Below are 23,459 nucleotides of genomic sequence, written 5' to 3'. Positions count from 1 at the left end.
CCACTTGCCTGGATGAGTGCAGCTGCAACAACACTCAAGAAGCTCAATACTGTCCAGGACAAAGCAGCCCGCTTAATTGGCACCTTATCCACCACCTTAAACATTCACTCCCCCCACCACTGGCGTACCGTGGCTGCAGTGTGTACCATCTACAAGATGCACTGCAGCAACTCGCCAAGACTTCTTCAGCAGCACCTCCCAAACCCGCGACCTCTTCCACCTAGAAGGACAAGGGCAGCAGGCGCATGGGAACACCACCACCTCCAAGTTCCCCTCCAAGTCATCCCGACTTGGACATATATTGCCGTTCCTTCATCATCGCTGGGTCAAAATCCCAGAACTCCCTGCCTAACAGAATTGTGGGAGTACCTTCATCTCACGGACTGCAGCGGTTCAAGAAGGCGGCTCACCACCACCTTCTCAGGGCAACTAGGGATGGGCAATAAATGCCGGCCTTGCCAGCGACGCCCACATCCCAAGAATGAATGAAAAGAACAAAGCTTGGGTCAGATATGTCCACAATTCACACAACTCCACAATCTCCATCAGTATCTATGTTTCTATTTCCATTTATATGTCTCATGCTACTTTGTTTGTGAATCTGACTTCCTATTTGCTGTTGTGATATGGCCACAACAGTTAGCCAGTCGCTGGGGTATTTTAACTGTTACTAGAAAATGTTTCACTGCAGTGTGTGTCTGCAACACCACGAATTTACAAACTTTTTATGTTACAAGCAGGCAAGAACTGAGCCTGCCTGCATTTCTCCATTCAGTGAGCAATAGTTACATTTTGTAAAAGAACGTTTTACATCAGAACCCGGAGCAGCTCCCCTGATAGAGAACCACATTCTATTTCAGTAATTGAGTCAGATCCCAAAGGAACAAAATTTACCATCATCTGCCTGGATATGCCCAATATCTGCTCCCCCAGTATTTGCTGGAAGTCAGTGCCTGTATCAACATCCTCGGTACAATATACAGGTATATCAGAGGCACTCTGGGTGTTACAGTATCAGGGTGTGCTGAGTCCCTGCTTTACATACGGACAATGACGAACAGGAAAAGACCCTCTGATCCATCCAGCCCATCCCACACAATTGTGATACCTTGTGTATCACGATATGTACACGCCCCACCCCACCCAAAAACCATGGGCTGGATTTTGTCAATGGGGAGCTTTCGGAGGCGGGACTCCCACTTGTCGGGTTTTAGTCCCGCCTCCAACAACTTCTGGCCAACCCACGCTATTTTCCCTTGATTGACCTTGTTAAGCCCGCCCAGCGGGCTTAGCAGGCCAATTAAGGGAAAGCCGGTTACAGAGAACGTCCGCGTATGATGTTTCACCTGTCAAAAATTTTTGACAGATGAATTGTCATCGTTTGACAGCTCTGTGAAGCTGTCAAACACTGACATTCTCTGTAGTTTGATGAGTTCTTGAATTCAAGACTGATCAAACCTCTTTGTTTAGCAGAAATTAGATGGTTGTTGGATTGGAGAATGCAACGGCCGTCTGTCATCTCTGCCGCGGAATCCGAGACTCTCCGCATCCCCAACTCTTGAAGCCTGCAGGAAGAAACAAAGGTAAGTAAACTTTTTCTAAAACTTTCCACTTACCTTACATACTCACCTCTCCACACTTGCACCCATCACTTACCTCCACAGCGCACTTTAGGACCCCTCCGACCCCCGCAGACCCACTGCTCGTCTCAGTGACCCTGACGGGGTTCGGAGCCTTCGGGAAGCCTGCACTTGTGTGGGCAAAATGGGGATAATCCTCTTGTCTGCCTGTTCACTACCTGTTAACAGGCAGATAATGGCTGTAATCCCCTTCCCGTCTCCGAGGAGACGGGACCTGGCGCGGGTCGGCTACCCACCTCCTGGCAAGAAGGCACGGAGGCGGGTTGTGGGCGGGATGGGCACCCGCCCCCAGATTCTGCCATTTTCCCGGCAGTCCCGTGTCCATACCCGCCTCCCCAGGGCTGGCCAGGTCGTGTCCCATGTGATCTCCTGGGAGAGAGGGAAAAACATAAAAAACCCAAGGCCATTTTGGGGCAAAAAAACCTGGGAAATTCCTCTCCAAGTCCCCTAGGCAATCGAAACCAGTCCAGGTGATCACTCTGGGCCTGATTTCCTTGCAGTACATACCTCAAATACAAGGTGATCTCTGCCCCAGCCACGAACAGGCCCAGCTCTCGCTTGAAGGAATTCACAACATTCCTTTATCCTTGACCCTCAGATGATAATGTTGTTAAAATGTTGTGAATTATAGTCCATCCAAAATTGGGAATACCATACAATCTGCTTTCAGCTATTCAGTCCAGTGTGGATGGATCTCCCAGGAATGCCACGAAGGCAGGGAATGTAGGGAATGGATAAGTCCTGTTGGTGCAGTACACTGAACTCCACTAAGGTTAGGGTGCAAACACCAGTATTGGAATGGAGCACGAAATTGGTTCAGTTTCGAACTCCCGCCGACCCAGCCAAGAACGAATTTGTAAGATTGTTAAAATCTTAGCGGACAAATTCTGAACATTTCTCTGTCCACTATTTTAACGGGGCTGATTATTTTAAGTAGCAGATAATGTCGTAAGAACAGGTCAAGCATTTGGCCGCAAATGTCATCTTTTAGCTTGTAAAGAGAAAAATATGAAATTAAAGAACAAGTTATTGTTGCAGTAAATCCAGAAAGGGGATGTAATATTAGTTTCCAGTTAAAGAAACCTAGCATGATCTCTCTGTGGGCTATGTGGTGCTTATAGTAACCCTGAGCTCCCAACACACAACGTCACTGGATGGGAAGGCTGATTGGAGATAGAGCTACAACTCTGTAGAGTGAAACCTCTGATACCTGATTCCATCGATTACGGTCCAAAGTTGGGATCACAAGATCCCTAAATAATGAGTTTTAATTTGAACCATCATCCCCTTTGTTGGAAGCACTACTTTACCCAGCATTCCCCATTGTAGAGGGGCACTTGGGCAGGTGGTCTACTCCATGATTGTCCCAGCCCGCTGCTCAATAGGACATGCCTGAGAGCAGCCCAGGATGAGTCACCCTCAGGTTTATGCCCTTGCCCGTGAGACAGTGCCTGGTTTCCAAATGGCACGGCTGAGATTGAGAACCCACAGTGACTGACACACACCATAATCTTGCCACCTGGGCTATCAGCAGGTATACGGAGCTGGACGTAGGTATACGGAGCTGGCCGTAGGTATACGGAGCTGGACGTAGGTATACGGAGCTGGACGTAGGTATACGGAGCTGGTCATAGGTATACGGAGCTTAGCCGTAGGTATACGGAGCTGGACGTAGGTATACGGAGCTGGACGTAGGTATACGGAGCTGGCCGTAGGTATACGGAGCTGGCCGTAGGTATACGGAGCTGGACGTAGGTATACGGAGCTGGACGTAGGTATACGGAGCTTAGCTACAGGTATACAGAGCTGGCCATAGGTATACGGAGCTGGCCGTAGGTATACGGAGCTGGTCATAGGTATACGGAGCTTAGCTACAGGTATACAGAGCTGGCCGTAGGTATACGGAGCTGGCCGTAGGTATACGGAGCTTAGCTGTAGGTATACGGAGCTTAGCTACAGGTATACGGAGCTGGCCGTAGGTATACGGAGCTTAGCTACAGGTATACAGAGCTGGCCGTAGGTATACGGAGCTGGACATAGGTATACGGAGCTTAGCTGTAGGTATACGGAGCTGGACATAGGTATACGGAGCTGGTCATAGGTATACGGAGCTGGACGTAGGTATACGGAGCTGGACGTAGGTATACGGAGCTGGACGTAGGTATACGGAGCTTAGCTACAGGTATACAGAGCTGGCCGTAGGTATACGGAGCTGGACATAGGTATACGGAGCTTAGCTGTAGGTATACGGAGCTGGACATAGGTATACGGAGCTGGTCATAGGTATACGGAGCTGGACGTAGGTATACGGAGCTGGACGTAGGTATACGGAGCTGGACGTAGGTATACGGAGCTGGTCATAGGTATACGGAGCTTAGCTACAGGTATACAGAGCTGGCCGTAGGTATACGGAGCTTAGCTGTAGGTATACGGAGCTTAGCCGTAGGTATACGGAGCTGGCCGTAGGTATACGGAGCTGGACATAGGTATACGGAGCTGGACGTAGGTATACGGAGCTGGTCATAGGTATACGGAGCTTAGCTACAGGTATACGGAGCTCGCCATAGGTATACAGAGCTTAGCTGTAGGTATACGGAGCTTAGCTGTAGGTATACGGAGCTTAGCTGTAGGTATACGGAGCTTAGCTGTAGGTATACAGAGCTTAGCCGTAGGTATACGGAGCTGGCCGTAGGTATACGGAGCTTAGCTGTAGGTATACGGAGCTTAGCTGTAGGTATACAGAGCTGGTCATAGCTATACGGAGCTTAGCTACAGGTATACGGAGCTGGCCGTAGGTATACGGAGCTTAGCTGTAGGTATACGGAGCTTAGCTGTAGGTATACAGAGCTGGCCGTAGGTATACGGAGCTGGCCGTAGATATACGGAGCTTAGCTACAGGTATACAGAGCTTAGCCGTAGGTATACGGAGCTTAGCTGTAGGTATACGGAGCTTAGCCGTAGGTATACGGAGCTTAGCTGTAGGTATACAGAGCTGGACGTAGGTATACGGAGCTGGCCGTAGGTATACAGAGCTTAGCTGTAGGTATACGGAGCTTAGCTGTAGGTATACGGAGCTTAGCTGTAGGTATACGGAGCTTAGCTGTAGGTATACAGAGCTTAGCCGTAGGTATACGGAGCCGGTCATAGGTATACGGAGCTTAGCTGTAGGTATACAGAGCTGGACGTAGGTATACGGAGCTGGCCGTAGGTATACGGAGCTTAGCTGTAGGTATACAGAGCTGGACGTAGGTATACGGAGCTGGCCGTAGGTATACGGAGCTTAGCTGTAGGTATACGGAGCTTAGCCGTAGGTATACGGAGCTTAGCTGTAGGTATACGGAGCTGGACGTAGGTATACGGAGCTTAGCTGTAGGTATACAGAGCTGGCCGTAGGTATACGGAGCTGGCCGTAGATATACGGAGCTTAGCCGTAGGTATACAGAGCTTAGCCGTAGGTATACAGAGCTTAGCCGTAGGTATACAGAGCTGGCCGTAGGTATACGGAGCTTAGCTGTAGGTATACGGAGCTGGCCGTAGGTATACGGAGCTGGCCGTAGGTATACGGAGCTTAGCTGTAGGTATTCCGAGCTTAGCCGTAGGTATACGGAGCTTAGCCGTAGGTATACGGAGCTTAGCCGTAGGTATACGGAGCTTAGCCGTAGGTATACGGAGATTAGCCATAGGTATACGGAGCTTAGCCGTAGGTATACGGAGCTGACCGTAGGTATACGGAGCTTAGCCGTAGGTATACGGAGCTGGCCGTAGGTATACGGAACTTAGCCGTAGGTATACGGAGATTAGCCATAGGTATACGGAGCTTAGCCGTAGGTATAAGGAGCTTAGCCGTAGGTATATGGAGCTTAGCCGTAGGTATACGGAGCTTAGCCGTAGGTATATGGAGCTTAGCCGTAGGTATAAGGAGCTTAGCCGTAGGTATATGGAGCTTAGCCGTAGGTATACGGAGCTTAGCCGTAGGTATATGGAGCTTAGCCGTAGGTATATGGAGCTTAGCCGTAGGTATATGGAGCTTAGCCGTAGGTATACGGAGCTGGCCGTAGGTATACGGAGCTTAGCCGTAGGTATAAGGAGCTTAGCCGTAGGTATACGGAGATTAGCCGTAGGTATACGGAGCTTAGCCGTAGGTATACGGAGCTGACCGTAGGTATACGGAGCTTAGCCGTAGGTATACGGAGCTGGCCGTAGGTATACAGAACTTAGCCGTAGGTATACGGAGATTAGCCATAGGTATACGGAGCTTAGCCGTAGGTATACGGAGCTGGCCGTAGGTATACGGAGCTTAGCCGTAGGTATACAGAGCTGGCCGTAGGTATACGGAGCTGGCCGTAGGTATACGGAGCTTAGCCGTAGGTATAAGGAGCTTAGCCGTAGGTATACGGAGCTTAGCCGTAGGTATACGGAGCTGGCCGTAGGTATACGGAGCTTAGCCGTAGGTATAAGGAGCTTAGCCGTAGGTATATGGAGCTTAGCCGTAGGTATACGGAGCTTAGCCGTAGGTATGCGGAGCTGGCCGTAGGTATACGGAGCTTAGCCGTAGGTATACGGAGCTTAGCCGTAGGTATATGGAGCTGGCCGTAGGTATACGGAGCTTAGCCGTAGGTATACGGAGCTGGCCGTAGGTATATGGAGCTTAGCCGTAGGTATACGGAGCTTAGCCGTAGGTATACGGAGCTGGCCGTAGGTATACGGAGCTTAGCCGTAGGTATAAGGAGCTTAGCCGTAGGTATACGGAGCTTAGCCGTAGGTATAAGGAGCTTAGCCGTAGGTATACGGAGCTGGCCGTAGGTATACGGAGCTGGCCGTAGGTATATGGAGCTTAGCCGTAGGTATACGGAGCTTAGCCGTAGGTATACGGAGCTGGCCGTAGGTATACGGAGCTTAGCCGTAGGTATAAGGAGCTTAGCCGTAGGTATACGGAGCTTAGCCGTAGGTATACGGAGCTGGCCGTAGGTATACGGAGCTTAGCCGTAGGTATACGGAGCTGGCCGTAGGTATACGGAGCTTAGCCGTAGGTATACGGAGCTGGCCGTAGGTATACGGAGCTGGCCGTAGGTATACGGAGCTGGCCGTAGGTATACAGAGCTGGCCGTAGGTATACGGAGCTGGCCGTAGGTATACGGAGCTTAGCTGTAGGTATACGGAGCTGGCCGTAGGTATACGGAGCCTAGCCGTAGGTATACAGAGCTGGCCGTAGGTATACGGAGCTGGCCGTAGGTATACAGAGCTGGCCGTAGGTATACAGAGCTGGCCGTAGGTATACGGAGCTGGCCGTAGGTATAGGGAGCTGGCCGTAGGTATACGGAGCTGGCCGTAGGTATACGGAGCTGGCCGTAGGTATACGGAGCTGGCCGTAGGTATACGGAGCTGGCCGTAGGTATACGGAGCTGGCCGTAGGTATAGGGAGCTGGCCGTAGGTATACGGAGCTGGCCGTAGGTATACGGAGCTGGCCGTAGGTATACGGAGCTGGCCGTAGGTATACGGAGCTGGCCGTAGGTATACGGAGCTGGCCGTAGGTATACGGAGCTGGCCGTAGGAGTTACAGCCCTCTGCTGAAGTTGGTCATGAGGGTGCCTTCCCAACCTGCTCCTTTCTACTCTGCCATTTGGGGAGGTTTTATTTCCCGCCTTCATAAAAGCAAATTGAAATATATATGTTTGTTAAATTCATGCAGCTCTTTCCTTTATATAGAAGATACCAAAGAATTTATACAATTGTGAAATCAAACCTCATATCTTTCTGACTATAATAGTAAATTGCCTGGGGTACTGCCCATGGCCAGTTCAATCTAAGCTTTTTTATATACAAGATGGCAACAGTGTTGGGAGAAAGACTTCAGAAACTTACTACAGAGAGTTGGCTACTGGCTAGTATCTGCAGCTACATCATCGTGACAGTTGACATAGCAAAATTGAATTGGAAAAGGATATAGCACCTTTCACGCCCTCAGGACGTCCCAAAGCGCTTTACAGCCAATGAAGTACTTTTGAAGTGTCGTCGCTGTTGTAATGTAGAGAAACATAGTAACTTACAATGATAAATGTTGACACAAGCGTGTGACTAAAAAAACGTGACAACGGGAAGTAACATTTGTGGTCAGGAAGTGCACACCATCCTGCAGATTTTGGATAATAAGTATAAAAGCTTTAACTTCTCTTTCAAGCAGTACCTTTGAAAGGCTACAACCAACCCACTGTCAGCTCTTTGAGCAATTATTTTAAAGCAGGACAGTAATAGTTTTCCTGGACTCTCACGGCCGAGCCCGTAGAACCTACCTTTAGGACAGAAGGGAAAATTGATGGGGAAAGAAAAAACAGGTACACACCTAACGCGTGTACATAAAAGCGTGTTTTTAAAAATACCTTTTTATGGGTGTGCATATTTGGTGAAACCACGACACACTTTGATTGCACGTTGCTTGCGGTAGAGTAACGGTGAGACTTTGGGTTTGCTGGCATGTCTGCATGCTCTGGAGTGATTACAGTTCGAAGCAATTTGTTGCCTGGTTTCAGCTTCTTCAAACACACACTGAGATCTTTTGGATGAACATGAGGGGAAATCTCTTGGAAAATACCTTAGTAAAAAAAGGTATCGTACAAAGCGTTAGTAACTATTGTGTCTGTATCTGATGCCATGGGTTGCCCACTGACCTGTGGGTAGAATAAGGGCACGGTGTGTAACTAGGAAGGTGTTGGCTTGAAACCATGGCGATTTTCAAACAACCAAACTCCTTGTACATTTTCTCCTTCGAAGGTTAAAGAACTTTGAGACAGGAGGAGCCTACAAGAAGGTGTGGGGCAATAACCAGGATGGTGTCGTGGCCAGCCAGCCGGCCCGAGTGATGGACGATCGGGAACAGATGGCAATGAGCGGCGGATACATCCGAAGGTAAAAGGTTTTGATTTGAGAAGATTAGATGTTGTTACTTTCCATCGGAAAGATGTTCAGTGGACATTCTCTGGATCCACTGGTATAAGGTGCTCATTCTGTGTCTATGCATATTAGTCCATGTGTGCTGAACACACATTGCAGGTTGCTGCCAGACTGGAATCTGCTGTCACCACAGCATAGAGTGAACAACTATGTTGATAAATGGCCTCTGTTATACTCTTTAGTTCCAAGGCTATTAAAATAAGAACTAAATTCCTGCAGATGACAAACAAGCTTTCCACGGTACCCCACGGAATGCTGGGACACGGTACCCCATGGAATGCTGGGACACATTACCCCATGGGATGCTGGGACACGGTACCCCATGGAATGCTGGGACACATTACCCCATGGGATGCTGGGACACGGTACCCCATGGAATGCTGGGACACATTAACCCATGGGAAGCTGGGACACATTACCCCATGGAATGCTGGGACACATTACCCCATGGAATGCTGGGACACATTACCCCATGGAATGCTGGGACACATTACCCCATGGAATGCTGGGACACGGTACCCCATGGAATGCTGGGACACATTACCCCATGGAATGCTGGGACACGGTACCCCATGGAATGCTGGGACACATTACCCCATGGAATGCTGGGACACAGTACCCCATGGAATGCTGGGACACAGTACCCCATGGAATGCTGGGACACAGTACCCCATGGAATGCTGGGACACATTACCCCATGGAATGCTGGGACACGGTACCCCATGGAATGCTGGGACACATTACTCCATGGAATGCTGGGACACATTACCCCATGGAATGCTGGGACATGGTACCCCATGGAATGCTGGGACACGGTACCCCCATGGAATGCTGGGACACGGTACCCCATGGAATGCTGGGACACGGTACCCCATGGAATGCTAGGACCCATTACCCCATGGAATGCTGGGACACAGAACCCCATGGAATGCTGGGACACATTACCCCATGGAATGCTGGGACACGGTACCCCATGGAATGCTGGGACACATTACCCCATGGAATGCTGGGACACGGTACCCCATGGAATGCTGGGACATGGTACCCCATGGAATGCTGGGACATGGTACCCCATGGAATGCTGGGACACATTACCCCATGGAATGCTGGGACACGGTACCCCATGGAATGCTGGGACACTACCCCATGGAATGCTGGGACGTGGTCCCCCATGGAATGCTGGGATACGGTGTCTCTATTGCCTCACACAGCAAGATCTTTTATTCCACCACTGTGAGCTGACATCACGTGGAGGTTGGATGCTTTACAAAAGGGAAAGAGGGAAAGTCAGAGGGAGAGTCTCATATACCACCTTGAGAATGGTTCAGAGCATTCCTAGTTCATCCGACATGACCGTCAGTAATACTGCTCTGGTTTCAGATGAGAACTGCAACACCTCAATTGTACACAGGTGCTTAAAGCACCACAGTGATACAGCCCATCGTGCCTGTACCGGCTCTTTTGTAGAGCTATCCAATGAATCCCACTCCCCTGCTCTTTCACCATAACCTTGGAATGTTTTTCCCTTCAAGTATTTATCCAATTCGCTTTTGAAAGTTACTATTGAATCTGCTTCCACCATCCTTTCAGGTAGCGCATTCCAGATCACAACAAATCGCCGCATAAAAATATGTTTCCTCATGTCGCCCCCGGTTCTTTTGCCAGTCACCATAAATCTGAGCCTTCTGATTACCGACGCTTCTGCCACAGGAAATATTTCATCTTATTTACTCTATCAATACCTTGTCACTGAACTACTCCAGATGATGTATTCAAGTATTTCTGCCCACCCTCTCCTGAATGCACTGACCTCTGTAGTATGGTTCCACAATCAAACACCAGTGGCCATTCAGTCGCCTACACAGGGAAAGTTGTCAGGCTATTTTGCTTTGGGGAGCGAGGCCCCTCATTGATGGGCCTATTCTCACCTGATAGGCACACATAGACATTTCCTTCAAGGATTGGTGATATCCATCAAAAGGAGGTTGACCTTCCACCTCCCTGTCTCAGGGTCATGGAGGTCAACTGTAGTGTCCATACTCTCACCAAAATTGTGATTAGCTAACTCACCACAGACCAGGGATCAGAATTTGGGAACCTTCTGATCTGCATAGTTTAGTTCCACACTTCGGATTGATTATAAAGAAAGACTTGCATTTCTATAGCGCCTTTCACAACCTCAGGATGACCCAACGTGCTTTACAGCCAATGATGTACTTTTTGAAATGTAATCACTGTTGTAATGTAGGAAACACAGCAGGCAATTTGCGCACAGCAAGCTCCCACAAACAGCAATGTGCTAATGACCAGATAATCTGTTTTAGTGATGTTGATTGAGGGATAAATAATTGGCCAGGGCACCGGGGAGAACGCCCCTGCTCTTCTTCGAAATAGTGCCATGGGATCTTTTACATCCACCTGAGCGAGCAGGCGGAACCTCAGTTTAACGTCTCATCTGAAAGACGGCACCTCCAGACAGAGTTGCGCTCCCTCAGCACTGCACTGCGAGTGTCAGCCTGGATTTTATACTCAAGTCCCTGGAGCAGGACTTGAACCCACAACCTTCTGACTCACAAGGCGAGAGTGCTACCCACTGAGCCCCGGCTGACTCTCTAACATAAATGATGTGGTATTTACGTTACATGGGGCAGGAAAATGCCAAGCTAGATAGATAAATGCAGCCAATCTTGAATACTTTGGTTAGGATATGCTGCAATTAGGCTTCTACTTGCTCACTAGGATTTCTTATAAAAGGCAGAATTTGGTTTTGTCAAGAAATCTGACCCCATACTCAGGGAAAGTCTAGAAGCGGAGCTGGTCTGTCTCCTCCACTACTGGCTCCAGCTCAGTGACTTTAGACATTCTGATTTGACTTTGAGTTCAATACATTGGCGTCAGCTTGGGCCTAACTAAAGTCATCCACAGCAGCCACCCAAGCTTGCCGTTGGTTTCTAACACTTTCCCTTATGTAATTGGTCTGATTTCAGAGTCACAGAAGACGCTCGAGAAAATGAGATGGAAGAAAACCTGGATCAGGTGGGCAGTATCATCGGCAACCTGCGACATATGGCGCTTGACATGAGCAACGAGATTGGCTCCCAGAACGCCCAGATTGACCGGATTGTGGTCAAGGTAAGACGTTTAGTTGTATTATTGGAAATTTCAGGCAAAGAGCAAAGGCCCATGGTGTAGGACACTGCCAAGGAGGAGAGCATAGAAACATAGAAGATAGGAGCAGGAGTAGGCCATTCAGCCCTTCGAGCCTGCTCCGCCATTCAACGAGATCATGGCTGATCATCTAAACCCTAGCACCCGGTCCCTACACCGACAGCCATCCCACCCAAGCCCTAACCCCGTAACCCCACGTATTTAATCCCCCCTAACACTAAGGGTCAATTTTTTATCATGGCCAATCAACCTAACCCGCACATCTTTGGACTGTGGGAGGAAACCGGAGCACCCGGAGGAAACCCACGCAAACACGGGGAGAATGTGCAAACTCCACACAGACAGTCACCCGAGGCCGGATTCGAACCCGGGTCCCTGGCGCTGTGAGGCAACAGTGCTAACCACTATGCCACCGTGCCACCTGTAGGAGTAGGAGAGAAGACGAGATAAACCAAGTGGTCGTGGTCAGGTGACAGCGAGCTTGGATTTTGGAAACCCTGAAGGATGAAGTGAAGATTGAAGGAGGTGACGAGCTCTAGAAAGCCGAGAGTTAGAGTAGGACTATGCAACCAGTCTTGATTTCGGCACAGTGAGGAGAAATAGTGTGCAGCTTGGTATATTTAGAGATTAGGTGAGCAACGGAGAAATATTCAGAGAAGCACTCACCATAGCATTTATAAAATACAGAAAAACAGGGAGAGTTGTGATGGAGATTGGAGGCCAGAATGGTAGTGCTCTATCAGCCAATAAGGCTTTTACTTGTACCTGTCCAGGAGTATGTTAGAACAACCTCACCAGATGTGGGAGCTGTACTCAAATCTCAGATGGACTTCAGTTTATAGAGTGTAGAGTTGAAGTGTTGGGCACAAAAGAGGATGCCGATGCCTGGATTTTGTGGTCAGCATTATTTGAAAGCCATCGGTGATGGGGCAAAGCCATTAGAACAAGATGGGCAGGGGGAAAGTCCAGTATATGTTCTGTGGTGCATTGTATATGTTATTACTATTGAGAATCCACTATCTTTGGTCATTTCCACTTGCAGTCTCTGCAGTCACCTCCAGCTGTATATAGACCCCCAAACGTTGTGTTTCTTTGATTCTAACCTTCTATCATTCCCCCCCCCTCCCCTTCGCCCAACCATTGGTGGCAGATTGTTCCGCCACCTTGGACCTGCTCGTTGGAATTCCCTCCCTAAACCATTGCTCGCCTCCATTAAAGAGCCCCTCAAAACCCCATCTCTTTGACCTAGCCTTCAGTCAACCTTCCTTATCGCTCCCTTCTTGGCTGGCCGTCTGTTTGCGTCCAGCTATTTACAAAGCATCTTGGGATATTTCTTAAGCTAAAGGTGCTATTGGAAATTGAGTCTAAATGTGGTAGAGGAGCAGCGGGATCTCGGAGTACAGATACACAAATCACTACAAGTAGCGACACAGATTAATAAGGCTATACAAAAAGCAAATAAAGCACTGGGGTTCATTTCTAGAGGGATAGAATTGAAAAGCAGAGAAGTTATGTTAAACTTGTATAGAACCTTGGTGAGACCACACTTGGAGCACAGTGCACAGTTCTGGTCTCCATATTATAAAAAGGATATAGAGGCACTGGAGAAGGTGCAAAAAGGATTTACAAGGATGATACCAGAACGGAGAGGTTATACCTATCAGGAAAAATTGATCAGGCTGGGCTTCTTTTCTCTAGAGAAGAGAAGGCTGAGGGGCGACCTGATCGAGGTCTTTAAGGTTATGAAAGGGTTTGACTGGATAGATGTAGAGAGGGGGGGAGTCCAAAACTAGGGGTCATGAATATAAGATAGTCACCAATAAATCCAATAGGGAATTCAAGAGAAACTTCTTTACTCAGAGTGGTTAGAATGTGGAACTCGCTACCACAGGGAGTGGTTGAGGCGAATAGCATCTAAGAGGAAGCTGGATAAACACATGAGGGAGAAAGGAATAGAAGGTTATGGCGATAGGGTTAGTTGAAGAGGGGTGGGAGGAGGCTCGTGTGGGGCATAAACACTGACATGGACCAGTTGGGCCGAAGGGCCTGTTTTTTCTGCTGTACATTCTATGTAATGTAAAAACAAGTTGTTATTTTTTTCTCCTCTCCTGAAGATCTTGACTCAGGCTATGGTACAGTTCCACAGACGTCAAGTGATCACTTAACTTTTTAGCTTGTGATGATGGTATTGATTTTTCTAACTGGAAACTCCAGTGAAGGCGATGGATTTTTATTATAGTTATTCTCAGGGCTGAATTATCCAGTCTCGGGCAGGTCAAATAACATTGGCATTGAAGGGAGTTGGAGTGAATAGAGACCATAGTAGCCTCTGCCTGGAGGAGATACATGGCTGGTGACAAAAACAGGAGCAAAGAGGTTCAATATAACTAACCCCTGATGCAATTAAAGTCTCCAATATCCACTGCCTGTAAGGGAACTACATGAAACGAGTTTGGCCTCTCTGAATCCATTCCTAATTTGGTACTAATCCTGTTCAGAGGCCAGAGGGAGGTTGATGTGGGAAATGGAACAAGGTCACACCAGTGTATTAAGGAAGGAGGGGGTTCTTTCTGAGGCTGGGGCTGAGACACTGTTGAGTCAGACTCAAGTTTTATTCAATAACTGACCTGGTAGAGCTTGATGCTGGCACTGGGTGCTTGAAAACGGAGTGGCTCTGCTCCCCAGCGCTAAGATCCCTCATTTTGATGAGCCAATATTCAGCAAAACACAAAAGCAGAAACACAAAATCTTGCCAAGACCTGTCCCCACAGCAACATGCACTGACTCAGTTCAGCCTAAGGAAGCACCCTTACTGAGGGGACAGCAGGCGGGCTTCTTTGTTTAACAAGCCCCCAAGTGAGCTCATTCCATCGTCCCTGGGCTGAAGTATCATTTTCTATTTGGCTTTGTTGAGTCTCATGGCCCGCTCACTCTATTCTAGCTAATTGTGTGTGTAAACACTCCCACTGCAGAGCATCTGTACACTGTAAATAAACAGTCACCCTCGATATGAGTTATTTGAGGGAGCAGCCAAACACTATCCCTTTCCTTCTGATCCCTATCTGATCACTGGAGGAGTTGGAAAAGTCAGAGATTAGTAATAACATCACAAGAGAAATGTGGATGAGGAAGGCCATTCGGCCCATCTTAATGCATCCACCCTGAACAGCTCTGCACTCCCACCATTGCTGCATCTGTAAGTTTCTCAAATGATTCCAAGTTTTCACCTCCACCGCTCGCTGCAAAGTTTGCTTCAAGTATTGGTCTCTCTCTGCGTGAGGAGACACCTCCTAATAACAGTCCGAAACTTACCCTTTACTCATTTGATTGAGAAAATTTTGATCCACGCGCTACATATATATGTACACGTACAACGCAAGCACACACGCATGATATGCAGAAGCACACATAGAAACATGCACACACACATACACACACATACCGTTACACACCAACACACATACACACACATAGATTTACATGTAAGCACACACGCATACACACACATACACACATACCGTTACACACCAGCACATACACACACACATACCCTTACATGTAAGCACACACACATACACGCACACACACATACTGTTACACACCAACACACATACACACACACGCATACCCTTACATGTAAGCACACGCATACACGCAAGCATACACATGCACACACATACTGTTACACACCAGCACACATACACACACACATGCATACCCTTACATGTAAGCACACGCATACACACAAGCACACACCTGCACACACGTACCATTACACACCAGCACACATACCCTTACATGTAAGCACACACGTATACACGCAAGCTCACACATACCATTACACACATACACACACACGCATACCCTTACATGTAAGCACACACGTATACACGCAAGCACACACATACACATGCACACATACTGTTACACACCAGCACATACACATGCGCATACCCTTACATGTAAGCACACATACACACATGCACACACATACAATGCACGCATACATACATACACACGTCCATATACGCAAGCATGCACACACATGCAATCACACAAACACCCACACGAGTAAGAGTACACACCCGTGCGTGTTTACACACACACGTACCAACTCTTTCGGAGCAGTAGCAAGTAAGTAAACCCTCACTCCACTGCCTCTCTTAAGCTTCTTCTGTTTTGCTTCCCAGGGTGATATGAACAAAGCCCGCATCGATGAAGCCAACAAGCACACCACCAAGATGCTGTGAGGTGCTTCCTAGTGAGAATCCTCTTTCTGCCAGATTCCTCCATCCCATCGTCCATTGCAGCCTCTGAAAGGTCCTGGAGGGGCAAATCCCTGTGCTGTGATAGGAAGCCACAAGGTTCAATCTCATTCTGTACATTTTAATTTATTTTATAATTTCTCAGTGTAGCAAATTGTTCCAGTCATGTGAGGTGTATATTTTAGTGTCGATGTGTGTAATTGCCTGCCCACAGTAAACCAAGTGTATTACTCTGTTTTTATCTCTGTGCTGAGCGGTTCTTTTTATGAATGAATTGTTCTCTGTAATCATGTGATAACATGAGCATGAACCAAGCTCGATGTGTGCAGCTGAATTCTGATAAACATGCAGCAGATCCCTCGACCTTCTTTAAAACGTCCTACAGTAAAGGGGTGCTCCTTGATGTTGGAGCTGATCCAGAAATCACAGGCAGCAAGGAGAGTGGAGGACAGACCAAGAGCACAATTCATGACGGGAAACCCTCGGTGTGATTTCATGCTGGTGAATTATTTTCGCAGTGCAGTTTGCACAGGACTGGAAAACCTCCCAGTTTAGTTTTCTCTCCTGGTAGCTGCGATTTTTGCTCGTATTATTTCGTCGATAAGTATGGCCCCGAATTATTATTCTTTTTGTTAATTCTATTATGGCAAGAAATAAATGATGCCAAAATCAGGATTCCCGTGAGGGAACGGGAACTGGGGGCTGGGATCAGATGGGTGTTGATCAGAACTGAGCTTCACTTGCTCATTTTGAAGAGACAGCTTTCACCTGTAGAGACCGGGGACTGAAGTTAGAATTACGTGTGCATGTCAGATAGTCCGTTATTTCTCTTGGACATAAAACTTGCAAATGCTGAATATCTGATATAACAGCAGAAAGTGCCGGAAACCCAGCCAGCGTCTGAAAAGTAACCAAGATAAAGGTGACGATTCTGGGTACAGACCCTTATTTCAGACGCGGAGTTAATGCAAAGCATTAATCGATCTTTTCTCTTCTCGTTCCTGCTCTTGTATCTGAGGTGCAGGGTTAAATTCAAGACCTTCATTTACATACACATCAGAAGCCATTCAAACATTAAGACACGAAGAACATTCACTGGAGTTGGCCTCTCACTGTGTTTTTTTGCTTGTTATCTGAAGCAAAGATCAGAAGACAACAAGGTCCCAGGCTAGTTGGTGAGTGCATCATCTAGCCCTGGTTTGTATCACTTCTAATTAACTCCCAGTTCCGCAATTTCAAATTGCTATTAACCTTTTTTGCCTCAGGAAACAATATAATTTGTATATTTTTTTTCATTTCATTTGAAACACTGTTAAATTCTGAGACTTTGGTATCTTGTGACCCAGCACTGCTTATTCTTAAACAGAATCATACAGCACAGAAAGAGGCCATTCGGCCCATCATGCCCTTCTTTGGTCGAGCTCTCCAATTAGTCCCACTCCTCCCCCTGCCCTTTCCCCACAGCCCTGCAAGTGTTTCCTTTTCAAGTATTTATCCAATTCCATTTTGAAAGTTACTATTGAATCTGCTTCCACCGCCCTTTCAGGCAGCGCATTCCACATCACAACAACTCGCTGTGTAGAGAAGATTCTCCTCATAAAAACATAGAAACATAGAAGATAGGAGCAGGAGTAGGCCATTCGGCCCCTCGAGCCTGCTCCGCCATTCAATGAGATCATGGCTGATCATCCAAATTCAGTGCCCTGTCCCTGCCTTCTCCCCATATCCCTTGATCCCTTTAGCCTTAAGAAATATATCCAACTCTTTCTTGAATATATTTAATGAACTGGCCTCCACCGCCCTCTGTGGCAGAGAATTCCAAAGATTCACCACTCTCTGGGTGAAGAAATTCCTCCTCATCTCAGTCTTAAATGGCCCATCCCTTATCCTGAGACTATGCCCCCTAGTTCTAGACTCTCCAGCCAGGAGAAACAACCTCTCAGCATCTACCCTGTCAATCTCCTTCAGAATGGACTGTTTTCTGTAGCCCCAAAACAGGCCAATGGTGGGATTTGTGATGCAAGGATGGTTCAGGAGTTGGATGTACCTGCATAAAAATAGCAGCATAAATCATAGTTCAATCTGAGACAGTGACCTGGGAGGGGGGATGGAATTGGTGGCAAGGGAACAGAGTTTGAACTGAAACTGATGGCTTCCTAATGTTACAATGACCAGGTAGAAATAATTTAGGGGCCATAAATATAAGATAGTCACTAATAAATCCAATCGGGAATTCAGGAGAAACTTCTTTACCCAGAGAGTGGTGAGAATGTGGAACTCGCTACCACAGGGAGTGGTTGAGGCGAATAGCAAAGATGCATTTAAGGGGAAGCTGGATAAGCACATGCGGGAGAAAGGAACAGAAGGATATGGTGATAGGGTGAGATGCAGTAGGGTGGGAGGAGGCTCGCGTGGAGCATACGATGGTGACTACACTTCAAAAGTCCTTCATTGGCTGTAAAGCGCTTTGGGACGTCCGGTGGTCATGGAAGGCGCTACAGAAATGCAAGTTTTTCTTTTTTCAGGAACCCCCCCGGCAGAGACATGTTTTGCCGAATGGCCTATTTCTGTGCTGCAAATTCTATGTAATAATAAAACAACATAGAACTATTCCCAATCTGTGAGTTTCTCAAATTTACTTTATTTAATCTTAGATATAGCAAATAATTTCATAAAATGTAACTGTGAGGAAAGGCTGTACAAAGCCATAGGGAGTGAGGGGCTTTAATTGCTGGCTGCACACAGAGGCCTGGAGCTCCTTCACCACAATGCCGTGTGTTTCTTCTTTAATACAGTCGTTTTGTACAGTGAGGGGGGATGCTGTCTCTTTAAGTGCTCGTCGAGTTGTCGGTTCATTGTTACTGTGGTTACCTGATGGTTTTCTGCATCACCTAAAGTATCGCAAACATCTCTCTGCAAACTCATCACACCCTGGCCCCTCACACAACTCACTGGCCTTGCAAGAGATCTGCATGCGACCTGTGTGAAAGCGTCAATGGCTTTGTTTGTTCCCCCTGCCCCCTCAGTACCGTCATCAGTGACATTGTGGTGCACAGATGGTTTGTTACCATTCGCCCAGCTCGGAGATCTGGTCTTCCTTCACCAACTGGAACTATGCATCTGTTAATGGCGCATGTCAGTGTTTGAGACCATCACACCCTGACGCTGCTCGCAGGCCCAGGATTGTACCACCTCCTTTCCTGCTTGTCTTCGCTGCTTAGTGATCTGTACCAATACCGAGTTACAACCGGGCTCTTAAAGCAAACCTATACTTAGAGGGGAGTTCACTCTTGGGATTTCACCTTACAAAGACGATTCTTTCCGCACTTTCCGTCCACACAAACATTCCCATTATCCCAAGGCAAGATGGCCGCCTCCTATCGAGCCGCTCACAGACAAACCCTGATTCATTTTCTGTTACATCACCACTCGGAAGAAAGTGGAGACAAACACGGGTTTCCGCTTAAAGCTGCTGAAATCTCCGAGACTGCATCAAGCAATTTCCAGACACCTCACAGCTCCATACATGTACCTTGATAGGCAAAAGTATTAAAAAAATAAACCCAACAAATCACCCTGTATTTAAAGGTTAAATTATTACGTTTACAGATGTGCAGTTTAATTTTTTTTATTGTGTGTGTATGTACAGGTCCCTCCTGATGATTTTTAAAAAACAAACAATTGTTTAATCGTGTTAATTGCTTGAATGAATTCCAAACTCAACTCGTCCTGCTTCAGACTGCCGGTGAGCCGGGGTTTATTAGTTACAAAAGATGTAGAAAATATTCACTAACGCCAATTGCTATGAGACCAGGATAGGGAGGTCCCAGGAGCTTTGAAAGGATCCGCTCGCCTGGACATAACACCCCCCGTATCTGCTCCACACAGTTTGCTGAAATGGAGGCATAAAGGCTCCCTACAGAGCTCTGTAAAGACCAACGGCTATAAAACAAAATAGCAATTACTTTAAAGCTGATGTAGGAGAACTCTGTGTCTGAATTCCTGCCTGTAATGGACTGTATGGGTGAGTACCTCTCTGTGATGGGCAGTATGGGTGAGTACCTCTCTGTGATGGTCAGTATGGGTGGGCACCTCTCTGTGATGGTCAGTATGGGTGGGCACCTCTCTGTGATGGTCAGTCTGACTGGGCACCTTTCTGTGATGGTCAGCCTGGGTGGGCACCTCTCTCTGCTGGACCCATGGAAGCGTATCTCTCTCTGATGGTCAGTATGGGTGGGCACCTCTCTGTGATGGTCAGTCTGACTGGGCACCTCTCTATAATAGACTTATGGATGAACATCTCAAAAGTGTCTGTAATGGATCTATTGGTGAGTGTTTGTGTGTGAGGGACTGCATGGGTGAGTCTCTCTCTGTGATGGACTCCGGGTTAGCACCAGTCTGAGATACACTGTATGGGTGAATCTCTGTCTGTGAGGCACTCTGTGGGTAAGGACTAGTTAGAGATGCATTCTGTAGGTGAGTGTCTGCAATGTGGTGGAGTGTATGGGTGAGTACCTGTGTGTAAAAGGATTCACAGAATCACAGAAACCCCACAGTGCAGATAGAGGCCATTTCGGCCCATCGAGCCTGTACTGACACATATCCCACCCGATCCCCGTAACCCCTACACCAACACATATCCCACCCTATCCCCGTAACCCCACGTATTTAATCCCCCTAACACTAAGGGCCAATTTTTATCATGGCCAATTAACCTAACCCGCACATCTTTGGACTGTGGGAGGAAACCGGAGCACCCGGAGGAAACCCATGCAAACACGGGGAGAATGTGCAAACTCCACACAGACAGTCACTCGAGGCTGGATTTGAACCCGGGTCCCTGGCGCTGTGAGGCAACAGTGCTAACCACTATGCCACCATTCTGGGGGTATTGTCTAGTTAAAGATGGAGTCTGTGCTACAGTGTCTGCCTGTTTTGGAATTTACCTAGAAACTTACATTCCTATTCAAACATATATGCTTACATTGGAACTGTGGTTTACCAGATACAAAGAGCAATTTTTTGGGGGCATTTATCGAGACAAGAATTATTTGCATCCTGTGAATCTATACATGCCGTATAAAAATCACCAGTCCAATCGAGCATTTACAGAAACAAAAGAGGGACTGTTCCTATCTGGTACCAAATTGAGATAAAAACCATGAGCAAGCCAAGCCCTTGGTGATGTTTTGTGGCCTTTATATCTACACACCTCCACCTCTGTGATTTGTTTTTTACATGGTGCTAATAAAAGGGAGGTGCTAGGTTGAGGAGATTGGATTTCCTTAACTGCATCAGAGCGAATTGGGTGCAGGTACTGTTAAATCCTTGGCTGGTTAAAATTCCCCTTGAGCAGGTGAGTGCTGGCCAGGTGAGTGCTGTCCAGGTGAGTGCTGTCCAGGTGAGTAATGTCCAGGTGAGTGCTGTCCAGGTGAGTGCTGTCCAGGTGAGTGCTGGCCAGGTGAGTGCTGTCCAGGTGAGTAATGTCCAGGTGAGTGCTGTCCAGGTGAGTGCTGTCCAGGTGAGTGCTGGCCAGGTGAGTAATGTCCAGGTGAGTGCTGTCCAGGTGAATGCTGTCCAGCTGAGTGCTATCCAGGTGAGTAATGTCCAGCTGAGTGCTGGCCAGGTGAGTAATGTCCAGCTGAGTGCTGTCCAGGTGAGTAATGTCCAGCTGAGTGCTGTCCAGGTGAGTGCTGTCCAGGTGAGTGCTGTCCAGGTGAGTGCTGTCCAGGTGAGTAATGTCCAGCTGAGTGCTGTCCAGGTGAGTAATGTCCAGCTGAGTGCTGTCCAGGTGAGTGCTGTCCAGCTGAGTGCTGTCCAGGTGAGTGCTGTCCAGGTGAGTGCTGTCCAGCTGAGTGCTATCCAGGTGAGTGCTGTCCAGCTGAGTGCTGTCCAGGTGAGTGCTGTCCAGCTGAGTGCTGTCCAGGTGAGTGCTGTCCAGCTGAGTGCTATCCAGGTGAGTGCTGTACATTGTTATGCGGCCTGGTTTTCGAAGGGGGATGTTGGGGTAAGGAGACAGATTCACAGCAGGAGACAGGATGCCCACATGATCCGGTTTGGCATGCGGGACATCTCCATGCTTCTGTCCACATGCTGATTGGTCCCCTCGCCATTTACAGAGCTTTTCCATGAAGCTCAGTACGTCATCCAATTCGGCAGCAAAGTAGTGGAGCAGATACATTGAGGTAATAAAGGCTCAGAGAATCTGCTTGGAGAACATGTCCCACAAACCATCGTTATCGGCGAGGGAATCGCAGGTAAACCATTCTTTTCCAGTCTTTGTTGAGTATTTGCAGGAAAGAAATCCTCTTGCCATTCCGAGTACTTACTCCCAACGTTCTCAATCCCCTTCAAACTCGCATTTCCACATTTTCCCATTCTCACAAGTTGATAAAGTGCTTTCCTTCCTTTAGGCCCTGTCTGAGAGTCACTGTCAGTAGATCTATGATCTGCCTTGTTTGCTGCATGTTAGTGTTTAACATGTAACTTCTGTTCAATGCACAGAAATAATCAGTGTGTGACCAATGGCTATATCACTATTGTATTCACCCAGTCCAATGTACAACTTAAACTATCAGTTCTGGCAATGCACTGCTGTGAAACAGAAAAAAAAAGAAATGCATTAAAATTTCTAGTACAACCTTGGGGCTTTTGTCCTCTTTGTGTCGAGTGTCTGTCTCTAACCATCGGTTTAGAACTTCTTTGACTGTATTTCAGAGGTTGAACAAATGATGTGTTCAGGAGCAGTATCTGTCACGGAAAGATACCCAGCTCTGAGTTAGTGTTCCAGATCCATTTAGATACTTCATCTCCTTAGCTTTGGGAACCTTTGTCAGCACAGTTCATTCTTCTGCGCTCTGCCTTTTCCCCCGAGTTCCTGCAAGTGCGGAGTCCTTGCTGAGATCTGGTTTCCATGGCAGTGCTCCATCACCTCACTCAAGTGGCCATTCTTCATGCGCAAGTCTGGTCTGGTCAGGGTGTTTGATTGCTGTCCTCACCCAACACGACTAGGCTTGTATTCCCTCGAGTATAGAGGATTAAGGGATGATCTACTTGAGTTATTTAAGATGATTAAAGAATTCAATAAGGTAGATAGAGATAAACTATTTCCTCTGGTGGGTGGAGTCCAGAACAAGGGGGTATAACCTTACAATTAGAGCCAGGCCGTTCAGGAACCACTTTTCTTCAGACAAAGGGTAATCAGGTGAAAGAGCTGCAGGAAAAAGAAGAGAGCCATAGAGGAGAGAAAACACCATTAGACCAGCAACCAGAGACTAGAGATAAGACAAGACAGAGCCGGACGGAACGGCTGCACTCCCACACGGAACAAAAGCAACAGACACACAATACAAGGGGTGCCACACAGACCGACCAGCATACTGACTCGCAATCTTCCCCCACCACCATGGAACCACAAGCGAGCCGCTCACAAGAGGT

At 47.6% G+C, this 23,459-nt stretch overlaps 1 protein-coding gene across 2 annotated transcripts in view; it reads left to right on the top strand.

The window, feature by feature from the left end:
* Window positions 1-22,664, top strand: part of LOC147096891 (synaptosomal-associated protein 25) — a 300,271-nt gene extending 277,607 nt beyond the window's left edge. For both annotated transcript variants that reach the window (XM_085973588.1, XM_085973587.1), the window contains exons 6-8: window positions 8,410-8,544; window positions 11,577-11,721; window positions 15,948-22,664. In XM_085973588.1, the coding sequence (XP_085829714.1) occupies window positions 8,410-8,544; window positions 11,577-11,721; window positions 15,948-16,007 (340 nt within the window). In that variant the 3' untranslated portion in view covers window positions 16,008-22,664. The remainder of the gene's footprint in view (window positions 1-8,409; window positions 8,545-11,576; window positions 11,722-15,947) is intronic.
* Window positions 22,665-23,459: the final 795 nt, after the last annotated feature.

The sequence above is a fragment of the Somniosus microcephalus genome, chromosome 34 (genome assembly GCF_052327205.1).
Source record: "Somniosus microcephalus isolate GS21.2 chromosome 34, FLI_Smic_1.0, whole genome shotgun sequence".
NCBI lineage: Eukaryota > Metazoa > Chordata > Chondrichthyes > Squaliformes > Somniosidae > Somniosus > Somniosus microcephalus.
The sequence above is the reverse complement of the archived record's forward strand: the minus strand, read 5'-3'. Positions and strand labels throughout refer to the sequence as shown.